At 38.8% G+C, this 25,929-nt stretch overlaps 1 protein-coding gene across 1 annotated transcript in view; it reads right to left on the bottom strand.

Annotated features, from left to right (window-relative positions):
* The window catches only part of CLYBL (citramalyl-CoA lyase), a 243,556-nt gene that overhangs the window by 3,678 nt on the left and 213,949 nt on the right, over positions 1–25,929 (bottom strand). Inside the window, 3 exon segments of the mRNA XM_069970730.1 lie at positions 12,135–12,259; positions 17,437–17,604; positions 22,661–22,754. Of these exon segments, the coding sequence (XP_069826831.1) occupies positions 12,135–12,259; positions 17,437–17,604; positions 22,661–22,754 (387 nt within the window).

The raw sequence follows: 25,929 nt of genomic DNA on the forward strand, positions 1-25,929 counted from the left end.
TCTATAAAGTCGTTGTCCTGACCACAGGTCCTCTATAAAGTCGTTGTCCAGGAAAAATTCATACTTAGCCATGCTGCCAGGGCTGTATACTTACCTGTCCTGTTACCCCATTGCTGTCAGTTTCTGGGCTCTGCACCACTGTCAGTGTTTTGAAAACTTAAATGACATTCCATTTCTATAGGAAATGGACGGTCATCATAGACTCTATGCTAAGCGTCCATTTCTGGTAGAAGTGGTACATTATCGGATGTTTTCAAAGTGCTCACAGTGGCGCAGAGTGGGCGGCGAGGGAACTGGCAGCAGCGGGGAAGCAGGAAAGGTAAGTATACATTACTGACACATCCCATGAAGCCCCAGTAGCATAACAAGTGTGAATATTTAACAAACAGCTCCTTTAAAGGGGTATGCCGGCAATTTTTTTTTTAATTAACTGGCATCAAAAAATTATAGAGTATTGTAAATTATGTCTATTTAAAAATCTCAAGTCTGTACTTATCCGCTGCTGTATGTCCTGCAGAAAATGGTGTATTCTTTTCAGTCTGGCATGGTGCTCTCTGTTGCCACCTCTGTCCGTGTCAGGAACTGTCAAGAGCAGTAGCAAATCTTCATAGAAAACTTTTACTACTTTGGACCATTGCTGTCATGGACAGAGGTAGCAGCAGAAAGCAGAGTGTCAGACTGGAAATAATGTACCACTTTCTGCAGGATATACAGCAGCTGATAAGTATTGGAAGACTTGAGATTTTGCAATTTATAAATCTGTATAGCTTTCTGACATAAGTTGATATAAAGAATTTTTTGTCACCAGAGTACCCCTTTTAATGTCTCATTGGTGGAAGAGAGTCCCAACAAACAGTCTGTTGTCCTCCTTACTGCTTTCAATACATACCCAGGTAAAGTGGTTTGTCTGTAAGTGGCTGCACCTGGTACTAAATTCATTTACTCAAATGGGATAAGCTGCACTATTGGGCACAAATGCCGTGTGGATGAACCATCATACAAACAATTAACAGGATTTGGTGCTCCTGGAGTTACCGACATTGTACCAACGCCTAGCTTCTATGCCTAAAGGGGTTTTCTAAAACGCATATAAATCTACAGCATATAATGTAAAATTCACAGCCAAATGTAGACATAATACTCAGACAAAATTCTGTCAAAATGTAAATTAAGCTAATTTGCATTAACCATTTGCAAAAATATATAGTTTTACAGCTGATAGATACAGGTTTTAATAAGGGAGCAATGTGAATGTTATAACTCAGGCTTTAAGTGTAATGCCAAAGGACAGGACATATAATAATAAACACAAAGGAAAAAAAGTATAGTATATCTAATATAGATGGTACTTATAGGAACATCAAAACTAAAGCTACCTAAATGCCTTGAAAGTTCTGTGTATATGTAAACCAGAAGGGGTTCTTGAATCTCTGTGTTACCAGTATGGGTCCCTGGATAATAATTAAATGTCCCTTGCGTACATTGATAATCCCATAAAGAGATCTTATTCTAACAAAGTATATAATAGTTTTTATTGAATATTCAAACCTTGTGCCATTTATAATACTGGTGATTTCTTATACAGCAGAGGTGCCTTACCCCCCCCCCAGAAGGCACATGGTGCACTTACTAGGCTCTGACTACCATCTCAACCACTGGGCACACTATGACAGGGAGGCTAACTGTTACTGACCACAGCCTCTACAAAACAGACTCAAAAAAATTGCACAAAAAGATTTTATTGTTAACATGCCTTTTTTTTTGCCTTGCATGTACATTTACAATGATGATGTATACAATAACCGTAAACAAAAATGATCTGCCCTTTACTTTTCTGGCTGTATTTAAAAATCATTCTTATCTTTTCTGTTTCCTACAATGATCCGAGCTGATGTTTCTCTTTTCAGTACTGCAGCCCATGAGCCACCAAGATGGGATCATCCGGCAGACATGATGATATCCTAACATCACGTTGGCTTATGTAGAGATCACATCCTTGTGGCTCAGATGTGTGACTGAATGGCGAAGCAGCTGACAACATTGTATTTACTTGCATCTGGAGAATGCAGATGCAATTGAAGGTGTTGGCCACCTCAAGATCTGGGGCACCAAGCTAAAAACCTGGCTTGGGGCTGTCAACACCTCAGAGAGTTAAGGCTTTATTAATTCGCTTGGTGTAATAGCTACTGTTAAAAGGCAACATGCAGCCGACATGCAAATGTTGAATTTTTTTTTTTATGATAACAGTCTCCTGGTCGTCGCTCTGTCGTCCGTTGCTGTCTCCAATGGGCTCCCTGCGGCCCCCCAGTTCCTACCTGCTCACTGTTGGCGCACGTCATAGTGCTGACAGTGAGCGGGGAACGAGAAGCAAGCGAACGTTGATTCTGACTGGTAGAAGGAGTGCGATGTACAAGTAGCATTATTACTGGGCATAGGGAAAAAGGTAGTAAAAGATACGCTATACTTTATTGCAATATTTATGCAGACATCCTCCCTCCATAGTAACAGGCTGTACTGAAGCCTGCAGAAATGAGCTTGATCAAAGATCAGAGATGAACAGCTGAATTTTGGTTTATTTGTCCATCCAGGGGAATGTCAAAATTGTCCATTTGTCCTTTCACTAACCTCTAAAATTGATGAGTTCACATCAGGGTTGAAGAGTTCAGATGTGTAACCGCAAATAACTAGATGAATGTATTAATCACTAATATAGTAGTTTATGCAACCTCAGTTTGTATGTGCAAAGAAACAGCTATTTTCCTCAAAAGATATTTAAGGAATACTAAAAATTAAACTTGAATCAAATGCAATTATCCAGGAAGAGAATGTGCACAGCATTCTATATTATAAAGCCCCATCTCCCAAATTCTCTTCCAGCGAGCCTCAAGCATCCTACTGGGAGAACGCAGGTGTGCATAGTAGCTAATACATATTTTGGCTAGAAAAACTATTCACTCTAAAATTTAACCAGAAAAGAATCAAACGGTGACCTAGATACATTCTGAGCAGTCTAGATTAGATGACTTGCTACTATAGGAAAGGAAAAAGTCGTATGCTAATACATTAAAAACCACTGTTGCAGACAAATTATGTATTTATGATGGTTCATTCTACATAGGCTACAATACAAAAAGAAGACAAAGGCAATATAATATAGCCACATCCTCGAGTGCTGGTGGTCCAGTAGTGTTAGGATATTGGAATTAATGTATGAAAAGCAAAGAATGTAAAGGTGTATTTATACTGGGAAATTCATGGTTATAATAATCAACAATAATAGCTTATCTTTAAATATAACTGAATGTGTCTGTATAAAGCCCAGATAACCCCTATAATCAGGAACATCTCTCAAAATGTTAAAATGCAAAGTAAAAAACGTTTAGGACAGAAACCACTCTTATAACAAAATATAGATTTAGATAATTTAGCAATTATGTGCCACAGTTAAAAAGCATTTATGATCATCATGGTTCAAGCAAATAAAAACACAGGGGGAGTTAGAACTGCACAGAGTACATACCGTACCTCACATTTTAAGGGGCAGGGGAGAAAATAACAATCATGTATTGGTTACCTCTCCCCGTGCCTGTGATCGGCTCAGGAACCCCCACCGGAAGGCATGTTCCCCGAGTTGTGATGACATCACGACTTGGGGGAAAATGCCCGTCCTGGCTGATGGACAGCCCGCTCAGCCAATCACTGACTAGCTGAGCGGCCAGCTGGGATGTGACATTGCCTGTGTTGGCTATACCAAACCCGGCGGGGTCTCGGAGAAGCGATCTAGAGCTGGAGATGCACAGGGAGAGGTGAGTTAGTATTGTTTGTTATGTTCCCGTCCTTTCCTAAGATTTGAAACAATATGCCCGTGATCGGACATGTCTTTTAAGACTATGATCGCACTGCATACAAACAACGGCCGTTCTGCTATGAACAGTCGCTGTTTAACACTACCTATGGCCAGCCAGAGAGCAGTGACTGGTCACAGTAAGCTCCCCGCCCAGATGTCTAGTTGCCGCCCCTATCCTGGCCTCGCCTGGCAGAATAAAACTTTTTTCTGATTACCAAAGCTATTTCTACAGCTGCACAGTAGAACTATACACTGCCACAGGGAACCATATCAGCACAATTGTGCTGATTGGTTCCCTTTAAATAAAGGAAACCTATGTAAAAACAAAAAGAAAAAAACGCACTTTGGGAGCGGTAACGTTCCTATGGTTGGAACAGGACTTTAGGAAATAAAACACTCACAATTGGTGAGTGGTGAAGCTTCACCACTCACTGTAGACCAACGCAGAAGAGATTAATAACACAATTCTGTCGGGATCTCTACACCCTCAGGAGGATCTAAGTAATCGGTCCAACATGGAAAGGCATAAAAAAAAGAAAAATTGGGGAGCGATCTATTCTCTAGCAACCAACATTTAACCTTGATATCCTTGAAGTAAGTGGGTTACTCACGTCTCGGAGGGGAGATTGGTCAAACTCCCCTCTGCCGCCAGGAAATCTTGTAGCCGCAATACATCGGCAGTGCAACATCGACTGGCTGTATTGCTGCTACGAGATTTCCTGGCGGCGGAGGGGAGTTTGACCAATCTCCCCTCCGAGACGTGAGTAACCCACTTACTTCAAGGATATCAAGGTTAAATGTTGGTTGCTAGAGAATAGATCGCTCCCCAATTTTTCTTTTTTTTTTTATGCCTTTAAATAAAGGAGGAAATTACCAGTATCTTTAACAGGTTAAAATCCAAACTGCAGGTCAATTTCCATACATATTCTAGGTGGAGTATTTCTGCACACTCTGGATTAGCTTTCTTAGATTCTCATACACATTGCTGGTACTATAACATACTGCAGATCAACATAGTGCTCAACGCTAACTGCAGATTCTCCATGTAAACCTAACCCTAACCCCTTAAAAACCCAGCCAATGTTGGACTTCCGAACACTGACCTATTTTTTAAATCTGACCTGTCTTACTTTATGTGGTAGTGCCTTTGCGATGCTTTAACATATCCAATTGTTTCAAAGAAGATTTTTTTTGTTACATATTTTACTTAAGTACTTGGTTGGCATCATTTAGTAAATATCACTTACCTTTTTCAGACTTTAGAAGGCTCAGAAGTTTAACAGGAAAATGTAAGATTTTCATGAAAAGTACATTGATTTTTTTTTAAATTGGACCAGATCATTTCTGAAGTGGATTTGTGCCCTCACATAACTCACAACAGACACAATGCACTTTCACATTTGTCTTTATAGCACCAAAATACCAAAATAATGTTCTGAATTTCTGAAAAATTATTTTAAAGGAAAACGGCATACAAACCTGCTGATAGTTCCCAGTAGCCCCTTCCCAGTGCTGCTTTTTTCATCCTTTCCCGCCATTTCCTGCCATTTTGTGAAATTTGATCCTATAAAAATATGCAAATTAGCTAATTTAGAGCACTGGAAGCATTCCTTGGCCCCCAAGATCACTGTTCGGCCCACCACCTCCAATGCTCATGCCTACTTATGCATATGCAAGCAGGCTGGAATTTGCATCCGTGGGTGTGAGCATCTGAGCCAGTGGCGGGCTGAATGGTGCTCTCAGGTGGTAAGGAATGCCTCCAGTGCTCCAAAGGAGTTCATTTGCATATTTTTATAGGACTGAATTTCACAAAAATGAAGAGGACTTGCAAGGATCAAAAGAGCTGCACCACTAAGAGGAGGTGAGGGGCTCCTAGAAACTATATGTTGATAGATTTTTTGTATATACTTATATATACTTGAGACAGCTTTCATCATTGCACATTTCATCTTTAAGAAATTAAAGCTGAGAAGCATACTACTGCTAAAAGAAAACCTGATTCAATAAAATAAATGCTGATATTCTGCCAGCACATGGGCCTACGAGGTCAGAAGGCACTTAACATACAATGAGGAAGAGCTAAGGATTCTTCAAAGTACAGATGGAGAAGCCTGAAGACCAAGCAGACACCAAGACATTCTAAAGAAAAAAATATTCATATGGCTGCCAAATCAACTTGGCACTTAGTACTAATAATAAAGACAATAATGATAAGAGGATGGCATACAATGCCAAAATGTGTGACATATGGATAGCTGTTAGCAGAGACCACCAATCATATACTGCTTTGACAAGGTCACATCCAATTAGATCCATCTTAGCACTGAAAGACTGCATTTCCAGGTTTTCAATATCATCGTTTTAAACCTGTCTAAATCGACTAGAAATGCTCTGTTGTTAAAATTAAAATCAAATACCTCTGTTTTCTAGGGAGGTAACAGAAAAAATATATTAACAATGCTATATTTCAGGTACTTTGATATTTAATGAAATACCATAACTCTCTAACAAGTAACATGATTGTTGAGAGACTTTACACAGTGCAAACCTAAAAAAAAAAAAATTTAAGCACCTTCGATACACCAAACAATCTGCAAGGATGTTCCTGAATGTCCTTGCAGAGTGTCCAGCAACATACAGATAGGTGAATTTAGATTGTGAGCCCTAATGGGGACAGGAAGCAATGATTGGCAAAACTATGTAAAGTGCTGCGGAATCTGTGTGCACTATACAAATAAAAGCATTATAATAAAAGTATTATTATTATTATTATTATTATTATGGCCAGTCTCTCCACAAAGGAGGCAGAGGTGGTTTCAAAGGCCCTGTATACACAAGACACCCATGTGCTAAAATAAAAAATAAATAAAGTTTTCCCTGTCGATCTGCACCCAGTACCCCATGAAAAAGTTAAAATAGAATGTTAGAAATCTTTTTAAGTTTACTGAAAAGGAAAAACAAAAATATTGCACTGACATAAGTATCCAGCCTTTACTCGTTACTTTTTACAGCCGCCAGTTTTCTTGGGTATGATGCAATAAGGTTTGGATTGGGACCATCCATGGTCTTTTTAGAGATGTTTGGTTGGGTTAAAGGATCCCTCAAAGAGTCTTTGCTGAGCCACTCCTGTTTTGTTTTGACTGTGTATGTAGGGTCATTGGAGGAATTTAGCTTTGTTTTATGTATGTCTTCTGGCATAAAAAAGTCACACGTTTTTGAGCAGTCGCTCCATTGCGCATTTTTCTAAAGTTTACACCCCTCACGTTGTTTCTTAGAATAGTATGTTTGGCACACGTTTGCAGTTCCATGTCTAATTTAACAAATGCGACTTTTTTTTTTAAAAGCATAAAATCCCTCTAGTCTGGACCACACTTATATACTCCTGTCAGATCATGCTGCCTACAAAAGCCAGAGCTGCACTCACAATTCTGATGATGAATTCAGAGCTGAATTCACCATTTTGAGAAGGACTTGGAATTGCTTTTCTTCCCCTTATTCTCACAATGTTTCCCCATCTTGACGTATTGTAGTGCGTAAAGTGGATCATAAAATGGCTCATCTACTCATCCGTGCCACTTCCCATTTGGAACAACTTTGATAAATTCCCCCCATTGTCCTGTTGGAAGGTAAGCCTTTAGCCAAGATCACTCCCAGTTTTTCCTTAGGAATATCTCTCTACTTGATCAATTTAGCTTTCACCCAACAATGACTTGGCCTAGTTGCTGAAAAACACTATCCCAACATAATACTCCCACCACCATTCTTCCCCGTAGTGACTGTATTAGGCATGTGCAAAGCAATACCTGGTATTCTCCAGACATGATGTGTACACTGTGTTTGTTACTGTTATTTTTTATGTTTAAAATTTAATAAAAATGTATTTGATAAAAAAAGTAAAAAAAGATGACTGAAACTTATTGTTTGTAGATTAATAAGGGAAAACATGAAAACTTTTTTTTTTTTTTAGCCCAAAGCTGCAAGATAAAAATTTTAAGGGGTATGAAGACTTTCTGAATGCATTGCATATAACACTTTGTGCTATTTAAAGTAAGCAAAACTAACTTTTCTCCCATGATAACTCAAAAAAGTAACTAGTGTAAGGCTACATTCATACAAGATTTTTTTTAAGTAAAAAAAAAAAACTGACTTTTTTTCATAACTGTTATTTGATGAGGACTGCCCAATAATGTCACAATGCAACATATCATCTAGGGTACTACCCTAGGCACCCAATTTCTTTCTGTTTTTTTTTTTTTTTTTTGTGTACCCTAAGACTGCCACTTTTTTTTTTAACTGCCTAGATATCACAGTCACTATTGACAAGATTGGAGATATCCTGGATCCTGGCCACCGCCAGCAGGGGTCAGCTGTAATACGTACAACAGAAAGGACAAATATATCAAATATGATATCCAATACCTATCATATTTTAGCTAATAAAGACAATACATTTTTTTGATCATATGATACTGCAGTATTTGCTGGATGAACATCATTTGACATTAAGTGGAATGTGGGCACATATGGGTGTGCCCACACTCCAATTTACCATTTACCACAGTGTAAAGGACAGCTGGAAGCAGAACTGTGAACACAACCTATTCTCTACAGCCGCAGTTCATCGAACTGAGACCGTAGAAAAAAGACCTGTCAATTATTTTCTGCAGCTGCAGTGAACAGTGCCCATAGTGCATACAGGGTGTATACACTATAGCCGTTGTCCTATTCATTTCAATAAAATTGAGCACTGTTAATAAACAACATCCGTGTCTGTACAACCAAATACAGTGTGTGAACTTGTCCTAAAAGAGTATTCTCACCTCCCTTGGATTCAGCTGAGCTAATCACTTACCGCTCACACTTCTAACTTGGTGGTCGTGTGGTGGTGGTCGTGTGTGTGTGTGGGGGTTCACAGGGTTTGTAAGGATGGGACGAGCTAAATCATCTTACTGTCTCCAATTGAGATTACACACCTCCAGGGACATTCTGAAAGCTCTGGAGATTTGTGATCTCAGAAGGAGACTCAGAAGCCTGAAAATCATACTTACCACATCCCAAGGTCTTAACCACCAGAGGATGCCAGCAGCCCGGCCATTGCTCACAGAGCAGAGAACAACTGTCAGAAACATAGACAATAAGCTGCCAACTACACAAAACGAAAAAAAGGGCCAAAATTTGCAATTTTATAAAAAAGCATTTTCATTGGATAAAACTATTTTCTTTTTTTTTGCATTTTCTAAGTCCCTTTATAATTGCTTGATTATGCAATAATTTCATACATAGCATTGATCTGTAAAATTGGCACTCTACTAGTCCTGAGTCTTCAGTAGGTGTCCAGCTGCCATGCTAACCAATTGGCACACTGAGATTGCTTTAAGGTCTGACAGGGTGGACACTAACATTTAGGTGGTTAAAAGGTCAGCATCAATGGGATAATTGATGTTGGTCATTATTGCGGGAGTCTGCTTCAGATGGCAGCAGACACCAGCTGTGTATGGAGTGGGATCAGCTCCTGAGTCTGCCTCATACTCCTTCTCCACTGCCTGTAATATTCATTTATGTTGGCCATTTGGGAAGTGGGTTAAACAACATGTGTAGTCTGCAGTCTGCACTCATGTGTTACTCTTCCTTCTGCCTATCTTCTTGCTAACCTATTATCTGCAGAAAGAAGTTGTAAAAGGAATCTAGTAATACATGACTATATATATTAAACAGTAAACATTTTCTGCTGCAAGCACACTTTGAAACAATATTTATATTTTTTGATGCACTGGAACAATAAAAAAGTTTGAGATGTCGGCCATAGCCTTGGAATAGATTAATATTTTAGGCCTGTGTGTGCACAGACATGGGTTCTGGAATCATATGTTCTTCTCTTCTAGATTTCAGATTTAGGCTATGTTCACACAACATTTTTTCAGCTCTGTTTAAAATGACGTCCATTATTTGGAGTCTAAAATAATGTTTTCTAGCAGCCTGGCCTCCCCTTAGTGCAATGACTGTTGTTTGCACATTATTTTAGTTTGGGATTAATGATTGCCCTTTGGGTGTGTCTTAATTTAAAAGTCCATTGAATTTAATAGTAAAAACGGAGAAAGTACGGTGACAAAAGAAGAACTGTGTGTGAAGAACTAATAAAAAAGGTCTGCTGTTTGCAAAAGACGTCTGAAAATAATGTTCATGTTCATCATTTTGACGTCCGCGGCAAAAAACGTCTGTTTTTCAATGCATTGTGTGCATTGGACATCCGTCTCCCCATTGACTACAATGCATTGCCATTGCAGACAGTTAAATTGCGGCAAAAACTGCTGTTTTTTTAAATAGTGAAATCGGATGTTTTTTCTCTATTTCTGACGTTGTGTGAACATAGCCTTACTCTGTAGACACACAGGGAAAACACAAAACAGTATTTTTTATATATATATTTTTTTTCACTTAGGAGAAATTGCATAATTGCCCAATTTTTCGTTTTTCAGATGCAAAAAACGTTGCACAATTAGACACAGTCATTAAATTACTCAATATTCTGGGTGAGCCTCCATGTGCCTGAACACAAATATTGCCTCTGTTTGCATTTTTTCCTTTTCTTGTCGTATTACTTACTAAAAAAAATCTATATTTGTCAATTTTGCACATTTCTTTTACTCTGGAGAACTGGTGGTAAATTGGAAAAAATGTAAAACAAGATTGTAATGTCTTACCTTGATCTAAAACACAACACAGTGATTGATATGAAAGGAAATTATTTTCAAGTCTACCTCATCCTTGTCATCACCAGGTTACTTATGCCATACACCACGGAGACATGATTTACCTGGATCACAGACATCTCAGGAGCAACAAAAACTCTCCAGGTTTGTATGTTCAAATCAATATGATATTTTCCAATGGGATTTTTGTAATATTACACTATTTTTCACCATATAAATAATAAGTATCTCTTAACAGTAGTTCCCTTTGCCCCCAAGAGTGTTCCATACATGACAGTTCCTAGTCAACCGATACGGCTAAATACATTGCCTTGATTGACGTATTTTGCCAGTCTCATGTAAGAGCTCGAGCAGCCTAGCTGGAGTGCATATAGCAATGTATTCCTATTTTTCAGGAAAGCCACTTTTGTGGATGCATATTGTTGTTGTATTGTGCAAAAGGAAATGACTGATGTGGTTTAAATTGTGATTCTCCTGAAATGATAGAAAATTGTAAAATAAAAGAGTACATTTAATCTTTTTGAAAACCTAAATTGTTATCTGGTACAAGTGGATAGTTTTTTGAGTACATTCTCCTTTGAAATCAGACCCCATATGCAACTAATTACTATACCCAGCATGATGATCCACATTTACTAGCAATTTCTGTTTAACGATTTAAGGTATGAAGTAAGATACACTATGATGTAGATAGTGCATTAAAACATGGCAAGCTCCGAGTTTTTCATAAAGGGAAGTAAACTGGATTATTTCAAATAAACTAAGAGATAATTAGCAGACGATGCTAAAACTGGCATAAAACCTTCCTTCAGGCGACTCCCCATTTAAGTATTACTGGCACAAAGTGGCGACAGATTGTGCTTCAACATTGCAATATTTACATAGCAGAAACCCACAGTGCAGAAAACGTGAGGCTCAATGATGCACTAAATTAGCAACAACCATTTTCCGGTGTTAATTTACTTTGTTGCATATATCTAAATCTCTGACTTGAAATCGCTATTCTGCTTAGAGTTACTTCTTAATCATTACAATTAAAAAGAATTACACGGCCATGAAATCCTGACCTGGCATAACACAGGATTTATGCATCTACCAGTCCCAAACGTTCTTTTCTTCAGTCGGAGTTGATTTCAATTTTACAAGTTGAGTGCACTAATAATTTTATTTCAGCAGAGTGCTTGCTTCCCCTTCTTGAGAAGAAAGTCCCTAACACAAATCTACATTTTGCATTTACTAAAGATGTGTGGAAAGTCTCCAAGATAGATAAAGGAATAGAGAAAATGAAGGACAAAAAAGTGGCAGATCATAAAAATATATATAAAAAAAAATAACATAAAAACAAACAAAATAAGTGCAGTCATACTGAAAGGAAAAAATTGTTATAAAGCACTGAGATATGATATATTTCATCAAAATTCTAATAACTAACATATTGAAATAAAGGTTAATGGTATTGCATCTGATTTGCTTATGATACTATTCTGTATATATGTGTGTGTGTGTGTATATATATATATATATATATATATATATATATATATATATATATATTTATATATATATTTTTTTTTTACCTTTCCTAATCTTTGGTGTTCTTGAAAAGCAGAAATCAATTCGTGGGCCCATTTTATTTTGTCAGCACTTGGAGTAAACTGTTCCTGGACAATAGGAATCTGGCTTGGGTGAATCACCTGCTTACCTACAAGAAGATTAATAACACCAGAAACATGAATCAACAACAGATGTTCACGCAAAATGTGTCAAACATTCAAAGATGGAGAATGCCTCCCGGACTAGACATTAAATAATAACAAATAATTACTGTAATAGCGTTCTTTTTTTATCCCTGGCACTCCAGAGCAGCATGAATCCTTTCCTTGTGCTCAGGCGGCATGGAAGGATAAATGCAGCCTTGACTCAATTCAGAGCGGTTTAAAAGAATACAAATAATCAGTTCTGTTTTAAAGCAAACAATAAAGGAGCCCCATTTTTTTTACTTTATTGTCTAGCTAGCAAAAAGGGGCTGATAGCTGGAATAATCCCGACAGAAGCAGGAGGACCCGGAGCTATTAAACAGGTTAAATGTGAAGTCTGTTAGTGAAAAAATACATCATTTGGTTTTATTTAGAAAAGAACACAAACTAATGAAAACCCATCATGCAGGCAAATGATCTAGGGCTCTCTATTGTGTGCTGGCCAGAAATGATCACTGTGCTACTCCTGCAATGATCATGATAATACTAAAGTAAATGTTACACTGCAGCCTAAAAAGCAGAAGCCCTATGGCTGCACCATGTTTTCTAGCATGTTTCATTTCAAGAACTACCTTAAAGGGATAAAGCTAGGTTCACATGGTGCTTGGGTTAACTTAAAATGTACAAAATAATAGATGCTATCCCTTTTACTTACATGTTAAAAAACAAACTGTTAATGCTTTGTATTTAGCAAAAATAAATGTACACAAAGCGCAGCGTGAACCCAGCGTAACAGACAGGCCCTTTCTGTCACCATTACATCTGAAAATACTGGGGTAAGAGACACAATATCTTAGAGTGGTTGTGCTGTTTTTTTTTTTTTTTTTTTATAAAAAAAATAAAAACCACACAACAATGTTTGGTAAGTGTTCTTATAGTTTATTAGCTGCTCTGTTACATAAAAAGGAGTCAATAAAAATTGTTTATGTATAATTATGTTTTTCCTGATACTGTGGGTAATACTAAACTCCATTAATCATGCATGACTTGCTATTAACATTGTTATTAGGAATTGTGTGAACTTTTCGCTATGCATTACTTATTTTTTTCCTTTCTTAAAATTTTTATAACGCCTAACATAACGTTTTTATTCTGGATAAAAAATATTTTTTCTTGCTGGATCCACTTAAAAACCTATTTTCATTGCTTTGCAAGTTTACGAAGTCCATTGTGTCTGTTAATTGTAAGGGATTTGACAATTTGTTTCATTATCCCAGATACTGTAAAAGGTCAATTACGTTGAGGAAACTAGTGCGATGAGTCACTAAATTTACCAGAATTTAGTAAGCAACCTTCACCCAAGTTTTCTCTACAGGAACCATTGCATGTAAAGGAGCTAAAAGAAATGTGACACTTGACAGAGGCAGCGTAATCTGTTTAAACTGAAACACTACTTTGTCTGCTCAGGTATCGAACACCACTTGACATATCATTCTAGGTCAATTTGTCAGCTATGAAGGGATTATGGAACATAAAGCAAACTCTTCATGTGAGGGTCTTTAACTATAACAAAGCAAGGTGTGCCTGTGTGAGGCTCAGCGTCTCCCTCCACATAATGGCCGGAAGCAGCTGGGGTATTTAGTGGCATTCTGTAAATAAAACTTTAATGATTTTTTAAGTCTTAAAAAACAGTAAGGTAGGGATTGTAACATGGATAATCATAACAAACTATTAATAAAGTTTTCCTGAAAGAGCATTGTCCTTTTGCTTAAGAGGATTAACCATCTTCACTTTTAAGTCCAACTTTGAACATTTTAATGTACCTTGACAAACTCCTATCACAGTTCTACTAACAGATACCAATGAACTAAGCTTCCTATTGTTGGATTAGGATATGCATCAACTGACCCATTAACTTTAACAGTAGTAGCAAACCAGCTGGGTTATAACTATGCAGCAAGGCACACTAGGAAGAATCTCTGCCCTCTACAGCATCTACTGCACTCTTGCATATTAGATATGGCTCAATATACCATTTACTATTAGGGCTAGTTCACATGGTAAAAACCACATGTTTTTGATGTGGAAACTTCCACATGTAAAACTACATCACATTTTTTCAATGTAGTAAAAGAAGTGACATGTAACATCTTTTGCATGGTTCCACTTTACACTCCTGTTAAAATTAATATAAAGGTTTAACAAAAGCCATGTTGGAAAACTACATCAAAATCAGCACCACAATCTGCATGGTAGATTCCGTGTTGATTTTGATATTTAGTAGGAGCTTAAAGTGGAAGCATACATAAGATGTCAAATGTCCCTTCTTTTACTACACTGAAAAAAATGTGATGTGGTTTTTCATGTGAAAATGTCAGTTTCCACATCAAAAACATGTGGGTTTTATATTTATTGTAAATGTTTCATGATTCATCCTCACCTGGTATATTGAGGTCTATCTAATATGTTAGAAAGCAGAGGATGGCATAAACGCCAGTGATAAGAGGGCAGAGATTCCTCCAAGTGTGCCGTGCTGCAAAGCTATAACCCAGCTGGCTTGCTACTACTGATCAAGTTAGGGTGCTGCAGCCAATCCCTACTTTATTTACATATGCAACGTTTCAGTAAATACCTTTTTCAAGAGGGTTACAGAAACACTGCATGAGTGAATAAGATAGGGATTCAGGGTGTGTGGGGATAACTGACAAGTCAATTCTTTGGGTGGATGGTGGAATCTGCCTGTGAATAGAATGCAGTCTATGGCCTGAGTGGAGATGTGTGTGGGCGTGAGCGGCGAAATCCGCAGTAGGTTATCCGGGCAGATTCCGTAGTGTGCACGCACCCTAAGGATATGTTCACACTACGTAAAAGTACGGCCGTTGTTGCAATCGGCAACAACGGCCATACTTTACAAGTATATGCACATAGCCTCTCCTTCTATGGGATCCTGGCCGGACCGTATACACATTGTATATGCTCCGGCCGTGATCCCTCGCGGCGCCGCAAAGAACTAAAATGTCAGTTTTCTGAGGCCGCTATTCAGTGCCGCTATTCAGCCGCTCGCTTCATAGTGTGCAGTGGCAAGTTCTGATGCGAGCGCGCACTGATGTGCCCGCATCAGAACTCTACGGCACAAAAGATCATCTGGGTTGATCTTTGCAGAGACCAGCCGTTCCTTGACCCGGCCGGATTGCGGGACGGCCGGTCCAATACGCTGCGTGAACATGGCCTTACTGTGGAAGTGCTATCTTGAATTTTTTTTCATGCCATGTCCATCAATAATGTTGGGCAGGGCTCAATGTTCTCCCATTACAAGGAATAACCCACTGCCTATCTGTGATAAATGAATATTCAGGAACTTTCTAACCTTCCAACTCTTGAAGGTTGGAAACATGTTGGCAGATATCTGTTATTAATACGTTGTATATTATGGATTTTTAAAAGCACAGTTAAAGACGGAATTTTAATGTTGCCTAGTGCTGGATTACAATACAGATAGAAAGTTAAAAAGATTATTGTATATTGAAAATATTGTATCCCGGGGCCTTTTGTAACTTAATAGTTTTTATTAAACATTTTTTAAGGCTACAACTACAATTGTGGTGTGTTAGACATTTTGACAATTACAAGTTTTAACCCTTGATACCTATGCATGACTGTTTGGGTTAGTAAGCAACATATAAATATATCAGTATGACTGACAAAATGTAAGTACTTTGGTAAAATGCATTTTCCATTGATTTGACTGACAATAGTGTAGAATAGGGTGCCTAGTATTTCTGTCCGTCCCAGTGTACACTCTTATCTATAAAAGAAATACAAGGTAGGGAAATCTGTAGTTATCTCAGCAAAAAAATCTGCCTAGATGCCTATACTTTCCCTCTGAATGATTCTATAATTTACTCTAAACAGTCATTATGTCTTACTGTTCCTAGCAAAGCCTTGCGGTGACCTGCCAGCAGTCCTTCTACTTACTATCTGTCTATAAAACTTGCCATGCAATTTAAGCTTATAATAATAAGACATACTAGAAGTTGCATTACAGATATAGTTTTAGGCTATTTTTACATGCAGGTATTTTGGTCAATATTCTGCAAGCCAAAACCAAGAGTAGACCATAGACAGGTAAAAAGTATAATGGACTTGTATGGCTACACAACGTTTTTTCAGCTCCGTTTAAAATTACGTCCATCATTTTAAGACTAAAATAACAGACGTTATTTAGCAGCCTGGCCTTCCCATAGTGCAATGACTGGTGTTTGTACATTATTCTAGTTTTCGATTACTAATTGGCCTTTGGGTGTGGCTTAATTGAAAAGTACATTGAATTTAATAGTAAAAACAGAGCAAGAATGGTGACAGGAGAAAAACTGTGTGTGAACAACTAATAAAAAAACGTCCGCTAAAACGTTAGCAAAAGATGTCCAAAAGTAATGATCATGTTCGTTATTTTGACGTCCTTGGTAAAAACATCCGTTATTCAATATATTGTGTGCATTGGACGTCCATCTTCCCATTGACTTCAATGCATTGCCAAAACAGACGTTTTTTTTTAATAGCGAAATCGGCTATTTTCTCTATTTTTGACATTGTGTGAACATAGCCTACCTCTGGATTTCCTCTGTATGTTGGTCAAACTCATGGTTTAGAATACTGACTAAAATGCTACTGTGTATAAGCGGCCCTTTTCTGTTTAGAAATATAATGGAAACCATTGGTATTGGCTATTAAAAGTTCCATATTCAACTGATTTTCTGCTCATCTTTGTAAACTAATGCATAGTAATTTGGTAAATAGTAACACTAACATAATAAACTGTCTGCTTTTCTCATTAGCAGTTTATTTGAACAATGGTAAAGATAGCAACCCACAGTCATACCCCAATTTGTTAGCAAACCATCCAAAAGACAGCAATAGAAAATCACAGTTCATTTAATTACTTCAATTACATAAATGTGAAAAATGTTAAAACATTGAAATAAGAACATTAAACAAGTATGATGTTTCAGAGTATGGCAACTTGGGTTATTTTCGTTGTACTTAATGTAATAACCCGGAACATGTTTGCAGGATTCACAGTGGGCTATGTTGTGTTGTGTTTTGCCATTTCCCTTCATTACTGTAAAACTGTCACTCATTAAACAGTAGAAATGGCTCTTTATATATAATTAGGAGTACATACCAGAGAATCCCATCAGGGCTCCTTCTTTTGCTTGTCTCTGCAGCCCATCTGTATCTTTGTAGTCTATGTAAACAAGATCAATTGCTTGCAGTCCAAATGCTTTGGCTACAACGATGATCTTCTGTCTGGCATATAGGACATCATGAGTTTCTTTGCTGCTTGTAGCACCTTTATTGTTTAGACATATGAAATAGCTATTAGTCATTGAATGTATTTATGCAAGAATATATATTCATATACTACTACAACCAGCCTGTAATAATTGGTATAGTGCCAGTAACTTACTGCCGTGCGATAAAGCCAATATATAAACAGTAGACACTGTATGAAGAGTAGCTAATGGCCATTTTATCTTCAGTTAAGGCAGTAGCAGAGAAAGGTCATACTTCAAATTCAAGTTTAACAAATTTAAGTTTTGGGTGGATGTGATTAAGAATAGCAAGAATTATTATTTACAAGATATATGTGGGTCATAGATGATGGAGCCCACTATTGAACATATATTGCAAGGCTATGCTCACACATAGTATTTCTGCCAGTCTTTTGGTCAGACTTTTTTTTAACAAAAACCAGGAGTGGGTCAAAAACACAGAAGCTGTGCAAATCATTATAATTTTGCCCTGTCAGTTACACTCCGAAATTTGGTTGAAAAAATAGTGACCAAAAGACTGACAGAAATACCATATAAGAACATAGCCAAAAAGTAATCATCATGCCCTAAAAATTAGAGATGAGCAAATTTACAGTAATAAAGAAGCAAAGCATTTCATTACCTCTGCTGCCTTTTAACTGACTGCCGCTTCGTGACACTCTTCCCCGGGTGCTGGGAAAAGCTGGATCCGGTCCTGGGAAACTGGGAGAAGTTTCCCAGGACTGGATCAAGCTTTTCCCAGCACCTGGGGAGGATCAGCAGAGAGCAGCAGTCAGTTAAATGGAAGCAGGCTAATAAGTGGATTTCAGAGATAATGAAGCACTTTGCTTCTTTATGGCCCCTTTCACACTGAGCACACACGCCGGAAGTCCGCGGAACTCTCCGCTGCGAAATCCAGCTGTGCTCAGTGTCCTGCTTTGAGTGCATGAGAGGGCGCATGCTCCTCCGCAGCCGCTGCTCTCTGTTCAAAGAAATGACATGTCACTGCTTTGAGCGGAGAGAGGAGGAAGCGGACGCACGCGCGCCCTCTCATGCACTTGAAGCAGGACACTGAGCATGGCGGGATTCTGTGATGGAGAGCTTTGCAGCAGACTTCTGCCATCTTTGCTCAGTGTAAACAGGGCCTATTACTGTAAATTCACTCATGTCTACTAAAAATAAGAAAATAATAAAATTTAATTAATGGGAAAAAAAGCTTTTTTTTATATTAATTTGACTTAATCTATCTCAATTTATAATTTTATCATAAAAACTGACAAAGCAAAAAGGGCAGGATTTTCAGCTTCTGCCTTTAAAGTTGCTGCAAAGGAAAAACATTTGACATACCAACAAGCAAGAATTCTGGCTCTCACAGACCTGTAAGGCTAGGACCACATTGCTTTTTTGCTGTCTGTTTAATGTATAAAAAAAAAACTGATGCAAAACTGGATGGTATAAACGGATGCAATTTTATGCCATCTTGCAGCATCAGTTTTCTATTGACTTACATTATGAAAGATAACTGATAGAAACAAATCAGTTTGTTTTAATATACACAAAGACATGGTTGCCCAATTTTTGTACATTAAAATTAAATGTTCTAAAAGGTATACAGTAAAAACAGATGCAAAAATGCAGTGTGAGTCTTAGTTTGTCTTTAAGAAGCCCTACTATTCTGCACTCATTACCTGTTTTAATTGCACCTGTTTAAATTCATTACATGTATATAAAAACACCTGTCCATACACTCAATCAATCACACTCCAACCTGTCCACCATTGGCAAGAACAAAGAGCCGTCCAAAGACACCAGGGACAAAATTGCAGACCTGCACAAGGCTGGAATAGGCTACAGGACAATAGGCAAGCAACTTGGTGAGAAGGCAACAACTGTTGGAATCATAAGAGGTCGGTCTGCAAGACCTCACCTCATGGGGTAAAGATGATTTTAAAAAAAGCATGGGATCAGCCCAGAACTACATGGGAGGACTTGGTCAATGACCTAAAGAGACTAGGACCACAGTCTTAAAGATTATTATTAGACCAAGTGGTCTATTTCTGCCAACAATCTTCTATGTTTCTATGTTACACACTATGCCCTCATGGATTAAAATCCTACAGGGCACACAAGGTCTCCCTGCTGACACCAGCAAATCTCCAGGCCTGTTTGAAGTTCACCAATGACCATCTGGATGATAAAGAGGAGGCATGGGAGAAGGCCATGTGGTCAGATGAGACCAAAATAGATTTTTTTTTGTATCAACCCCACTTGCTGTGTCTGAGAAAGAAGAAGAATGAGTGGAAACATACATACTTTGGGGATACTTTCTGCAAAGGGGACAGGACAACTGCACCATATTGAAGGAAGGATGGATGAGGCTATGTATTGCGTGATTTTGGCAAACAACCTCCTTTCCCTCAAAAATAGCTTTGAAGATGGGTTGTGGTTTGGTCTTCTAGCATGACAATGACACAAAACACACAGCCAGGGCTGCAGTGTGTGCACACTTGTGCAAGAACTACCGGAAACGTCTGACCTCTGAAATTGCAAACAAAGATTTCTGTACCCAATATTAAGTCCTGTTTTAATATTGTATCAAATACTTATTAGATGCAATAAAATGCAAAATAATTATTCAAAAATTAAATAATATGTTTTTCTGTATTTTTTTTTTTTTTAGAGATTTGGTCTCAGTCAGTTAAAGTGTACCTACAATAACAATTACTGACCATTCCATTCTTTGTAAGTGGGAAAACTTGCAAAACCAGTAGTGTATAATAGTTATTTTACCCAGTGTAGGGACCTTGAACTTTAAAGGAAGATAATGAACATTTAGTCTGGATTTTCACACTGTAAAAATGAAAACAAAAACAGACACAATCCCAACACTGGCATTAAAGCCCTTTTTATACAACATATGCAGTGACAACCTCTTTTTCATACATTTTAATTGAACACATTATTAGATTGAAAAAAACGGATGCTTTTTATACCTGTTTTATACCTGTTTTTTTACAGCCATAGGCTATGTTCACACAATGTCTTTATATCTCCGTTTAAAATGACGTCCATCATTTTGAGTCTAAAATAACGAACATTATTTAGCAGCCTGACCTCTGCTTAGTGCACTGACGGGTGTTTGTACATTATACTAGTTTGGGATTACTAATTGGACTTTGGGTGCGGCTTAATTGAAAAGTCCATTAAATTTAATAGTACAAACGGAGACAGAACGGTGACAAAAGGAAAACTGTGTGTGAACTACAAATAAACGTCCGCTGTTTGCAAAAGACGCCCGAAAATAATGATCATGTTCATTATTTTGACGCCCGCCGCAAAAACGTCTGTAATTCAATGCGCTGTGTGCATTGGACATCCGTCTTCCCATTGACTTCAATGCATTGCATTGCAGTGAGTTAAATTTTGGCAAAAATGGACGTTATTTTAAATATGAAAATCGGACGCCTTTTTAATATTTTTGACGTTGTGTGAACATAGCCATAGGCTATGTTCACACATCGTCCTTAAAAGGAAAAAGGCGTACGCTTTTTGCATTTAAAAAGACGTTCGTTAGTGCATCATTTTAATATGCTTGACTAAAATGCATTGAAGTCTATGGAATAACGGACGTCTTTTTCACACATTGTATTGAATAACAGATGTCTTTTGTGGCGGACACATTCAATACAATGTGAAAAAGACGTCCGTTATTCCAAGCATTCCAAGCATATTAAAATGATGCAATAACACACGTCTTTTTAAACGCAAAAAGCGGACGCCTTTTTCCTTTTTAGGACGTTGTGTGAACATAGCCTTAGTGGTAAAACAAACAGAAAAGACATGCATGACAAGTGAGGCATAACTTTTCAATTTTCAGGGGCCTGAGTTTACAAACCCACAATGATAGCATGTTCTCATGTGCCATAACATCATTTTATATTTGCCTTTTTCTTTTTCAAAGTGAGCACAGCTGTGGAGTGGTGCAACCTGTAAGTGTGACTAGGTTATGGAAAAGGGGAAATTAAGGAGGCCCATACACTGGAACTGCTGGAAGGAGCTCAGGTGAGTCACAATCTAGTTCTTATTTTATAAATACTGCAGCTTTCACAGTTTACAAGGTTGGAATACATAAGATTAGCACTAGGGATGGTCCGAACCCTCCGAGGTTCGGGTTCGTATGAACCCGAACGCTCGGTATCAGATTCCCGCTGTCTGCCCGCTCCGTGGAGCGGGTGGATACAGCGGGAGGACCACCTGGAAAACTGGGATACAGCCTATGGCTATGGCTGTATCCCAGTTTTCCAGATGTTCCTCCCACTGGATCTGCCTGCTGCATGGAGCGGGCAGACAGCGGGAATCATTACCGAGAGTTCGGATTCATACGAACCCAAACCGAACTTCGGACCATCCCTAATTAGCACCATGAAAATGTATGTGATTACAGATTTAACTTAAAGGGGTAGTGTGGCGCTAAAAAATTATTCACAGAATAACACACATTACAAAGTTATACAACTTTGTAATGTATGTTATGTCTGTGAATCGCCCCCTTCCCGTGTCCCACCACCCCCACCCGTGTACCCGGAAGTGTGTGGTGCATTATACATTACCTGATCTGTGTCGAGGGCCGTCCGCCATTTTGTGCCAAACGTCATCTTCGGACGGCAGGGATTCGGCCGTGTGTCCAAAGATGACGTTTGGCACAAAATGGCGGACGGCCCTCGACACGGATCAGGTAATGTATAATGCACCACACACTTCCGGGTACACGGGCGGGGGTGGTGGGACACAGGGAAGGGGGCGATTCACAGACATAACATACATTACAAAGTTGTATAACTTTGTAATGTGTGTTATTCTGTGAATAATTTTTTAGCGCCGCACTACCCCTTTAAGGAATTGCAGTACTTTTTTCAAGACTTTGAACAGAATCTACAGAATTCCCTTTATTGAGGTTTATCATAATTCTATTCTTCCTATAATGGAAATCAGCCTTGTATGTGCTGACTTCCTGATTAGTACACAATGGGCTTATATATCATTTTAAGAAAACAATGTATTCATATTTTTACAGTATTGCAAAACAATTCAAACCTATGCTTGCTCTAAAATCTTCCACTCCAAACACAACTCCATCCAAGTGAAGACCGACTGAGGGCCCTCTTTTTAAAGCTTCTTTGCAAACATCCTGTGGGCGAAACAATAAATAATTTCTGTATAATTTGTAATATATCACATATGTTTCACATAAGTACAAGGAGATATTTATTAAATCTCAAGGAAGGTGGTTATGCTTTTTGTAAGACCTTAATGTAACCTGTAACCTTAATGGATCGGCACCAACGCAGGGTTCCTGCACACAGAGTCTGTCTTTTTGGGAGCACTGGCCTGTGGTGCCGCATCACAGAGGAGATTGTCACTAGAGATGAGCGAACCGGCTGAGGTTCGGGTTCGTATGAACCTGAACTCTCGGCTTCTGATTCCCGCTGTCTGCCCGCTCTCTCTAAAGGTTAGAGATGAGCGAATTTATAGTAATAATGAAGCAAAGTGCTTCTTTATCTCTTCAATCCGCTCATCAGCCTACCGCTTTTTACCTCACTGCCACTATGTGCCACTCCTCCCCTGTTGCTGGGAAAAGCTGGATCCAGTCTTGAGAAATTTTTCCCAGTTTCCTAGGACTGTATCCAGTTTTTCCCATCTGCCATGTTGAATTCTTATAGAGACTGTTACATGGCTACCCTGAATCTCAGGGATGCATACTATAATGTCCCTCTCTGCCCCGATCATCAGAAGTTCCTTTGGGTCGCAGTTATGTTTAGGTGGTCCATTGTACATCTTCAGTACAGAGCTAAGCCTTTTGGAATATGAAAGGCACCTAGAATTTTACCAGGGTTATGGCTGAGGTTATGGCCCATGTAAGGGGATAGGACATAGTCATTATCCCTTACTTGAATGATTTCCTTCTTGTAGTTAACTCTACTTAGGCCCTTCAGGATTAGGTCAGAGACATAGGAGGAAATTTATGAAAGGGTGTAAGTATACACCTGGTGTAAACTGCCTAGAGCAACCAACTCCTTTCACAGCTCATTTTATATTTTACCAGAGCTGAAAGCTGATCTGTGATTGGTTGCTGTGGGCATTTTACACCAGGTGTATATTTACACCCATAGGGGGACATTTATTAAGTCCAGACGTTTTCTGCGCCGGACTTAAAAATGCCCCCGCATCTTCGGCGCTATGGAGATTTATGTAGAGGCATACTGCCTCTACATAAATTCCGTGCGAGCCGGTGCGCACGGCCGAAAACCTACGCCAGCTGAGGACTGGAGTAGGTGTTCGGCGTATCTTTCGGCGAAACGAATGGTGAATCCCTCCGTTTCGCCCCCTCCACACCCCCTTCCCGCCCCCCCGGCGTACCCGGCGGAAAGTGCTGAGTTGCGAATATTTTATTCGCAAAACGGCCATTTGCGAATAAAGTATTAGCAAATCGGCAATTTCCGCAAAAAAATACGCATTTTTTCCTTGATACACGTCCCCCATAGTGTGTATCTTTCAGAAGCTTGGTTGGGAGGTTAACGATGAGAAGTCGGTTAAGACCCCCTCCCAGACTTGCAACTTTTTGGGTATCCTCCTCAATTCACAGAAACAGAGGTGTTTCCTTGCAGGTACTCTCTAGGTTCTGGATGTCTGGGCTTTACAAGTTACTATACTCAGGGAAATTATGTCAGTCCTAGGTCTTATGACTTGGTGTATCCCAACAGCCCCCTGTGTCCAATGCCACGTAAAAAAAAAATTTAAGCTCAGATTGTTGCTCAGTGGGTTAGATCTCCTGAGTTTTTGATTCCCTGTTTTCTCTCTCTCTTTCTCCACAGACATTGGGTGACCCCTTCCTACAGGTTTTCTTTTTGAGTCTACCAGGATAGGGATATCCTGGTAGACTCAAAAAGAAAACCTGGAAGCAGGGGTCACCCCTGGGTTCGCACAGGCCCAGTAGAGAGTCTCAAAACATTAGGGAGTTAAAGGTAATATTTCTGTCCTTACCCTGCTGATGCACACAAAAGACAAAAATGTAAAGATTTGGCCAGACAATTCATCTGCAGTAGCCTACATAATCAGGGGGGCACCATATTAAGGGACCCGTCGATAGTGACACATTACATTTTCAGAATAGCTGAACCCCACCTGTCCTCCCTATCACCTCTATACCTAAAGGGGTAAGAGAATTCAAGAGCAGAGACTTTTTGGGCCTGTCCCAGTCAGTTTTCCTTCAGATCTGTGCTATGTGGGGTCATCCAGTAATAGATCTGTTTGCTTCGGGGAAAAAAAAAGTGACAAGAGTTTTCTCCCTCTGCCTGTCGGACAATCTGGCAGGAGTGTATGCAGTAGCCCACTCCTGGGATTAGGGTCTTCTGTATACATCCTCCCCACCAGGACAGAGCCCTAGTCATCTTTATCCCCCTTTCTGGCCACGAAGGGTATAAATCACCTGGTTGAGCAAAATGTCTATTGTAAGTCCTTTGATACTACCAGAGATCCAGTATCTTCTGAGCCACGGTCCAATTTTACACTCAGAGGTTAAAAAGCGCCCCCTGACAGCTTGGCTATTAAGAGGCTGTTATTCATAGAGAGGAGGCTTGCAGAAAAGGTAATCTCTACCCTGCTAGCAAATAGGAAAATGGTCACCTCTTATATATACTTTAGGACCTACAGGGCCTTCTTTAGATTTTTTATTTTTTTTAGTTTTTATTTTTGTGCTTTTGTTTTTTCCTCCTCGTGTTTAACCCTTAGAGAATCAGGCCAATTTCAATTTTTGCGTTTTCGTTTTTTTCTCCTTTTTTTTACCTAGAAACCCACATGAGCCATTATTTTTTGCGCCACTAATTGTACTTTGCAATGACAGGCTGAATTTTTTCATAAAGTACACTGCGAAACCAGAAAAAAATTCCATGTGTGGTGAAATTGAAAAAAAACCTTGCATTTCTTTTATTTGAAGGGTATTTTTTTTTACGCTGTTCGCCCTGGGGTAAAACTGACTTGTTATATATGTTCCCCAAGTTGTTATGATTACAATGATATGTAACATGTATAACTTTTATATTATGTGATGGCTTGTAAAAAATTCAAACCATTGTTAACAAATATATGTTCCTTACAATCGCTCTATTCCCAGGCTTATAGCGCTTTTATTCTTTGGTTTATGGGGCTGTGTAAGGTGTCACTTTTTGCGCCATGATGTGTTCTTTCTATCGGTACCTTGATTGCGCATATGCAACTTTTTTAACGCTTTTTATTACAATTTTCTGGATTTGATGCAACCAAAAATGCGCAATTTTGCACCTTGGGATTTTTTTTGCGCTTGCGCC

Source organism: Dendropsophus ebraccatus, chromosome 5 (assembly GCF_027789765.1).
Source record: "Dendropsophus ebraccatus isolate aDenEbr1 chromosome 5, aDenEbr1.pat, whole genome shotgun sequence".
Lineage (NCBI taxonomy): Eukaryota > Metazoa > Chordata > Amphibia > Anura > Hylidae > Dendropsophus > Dendropsophus ebraccatus.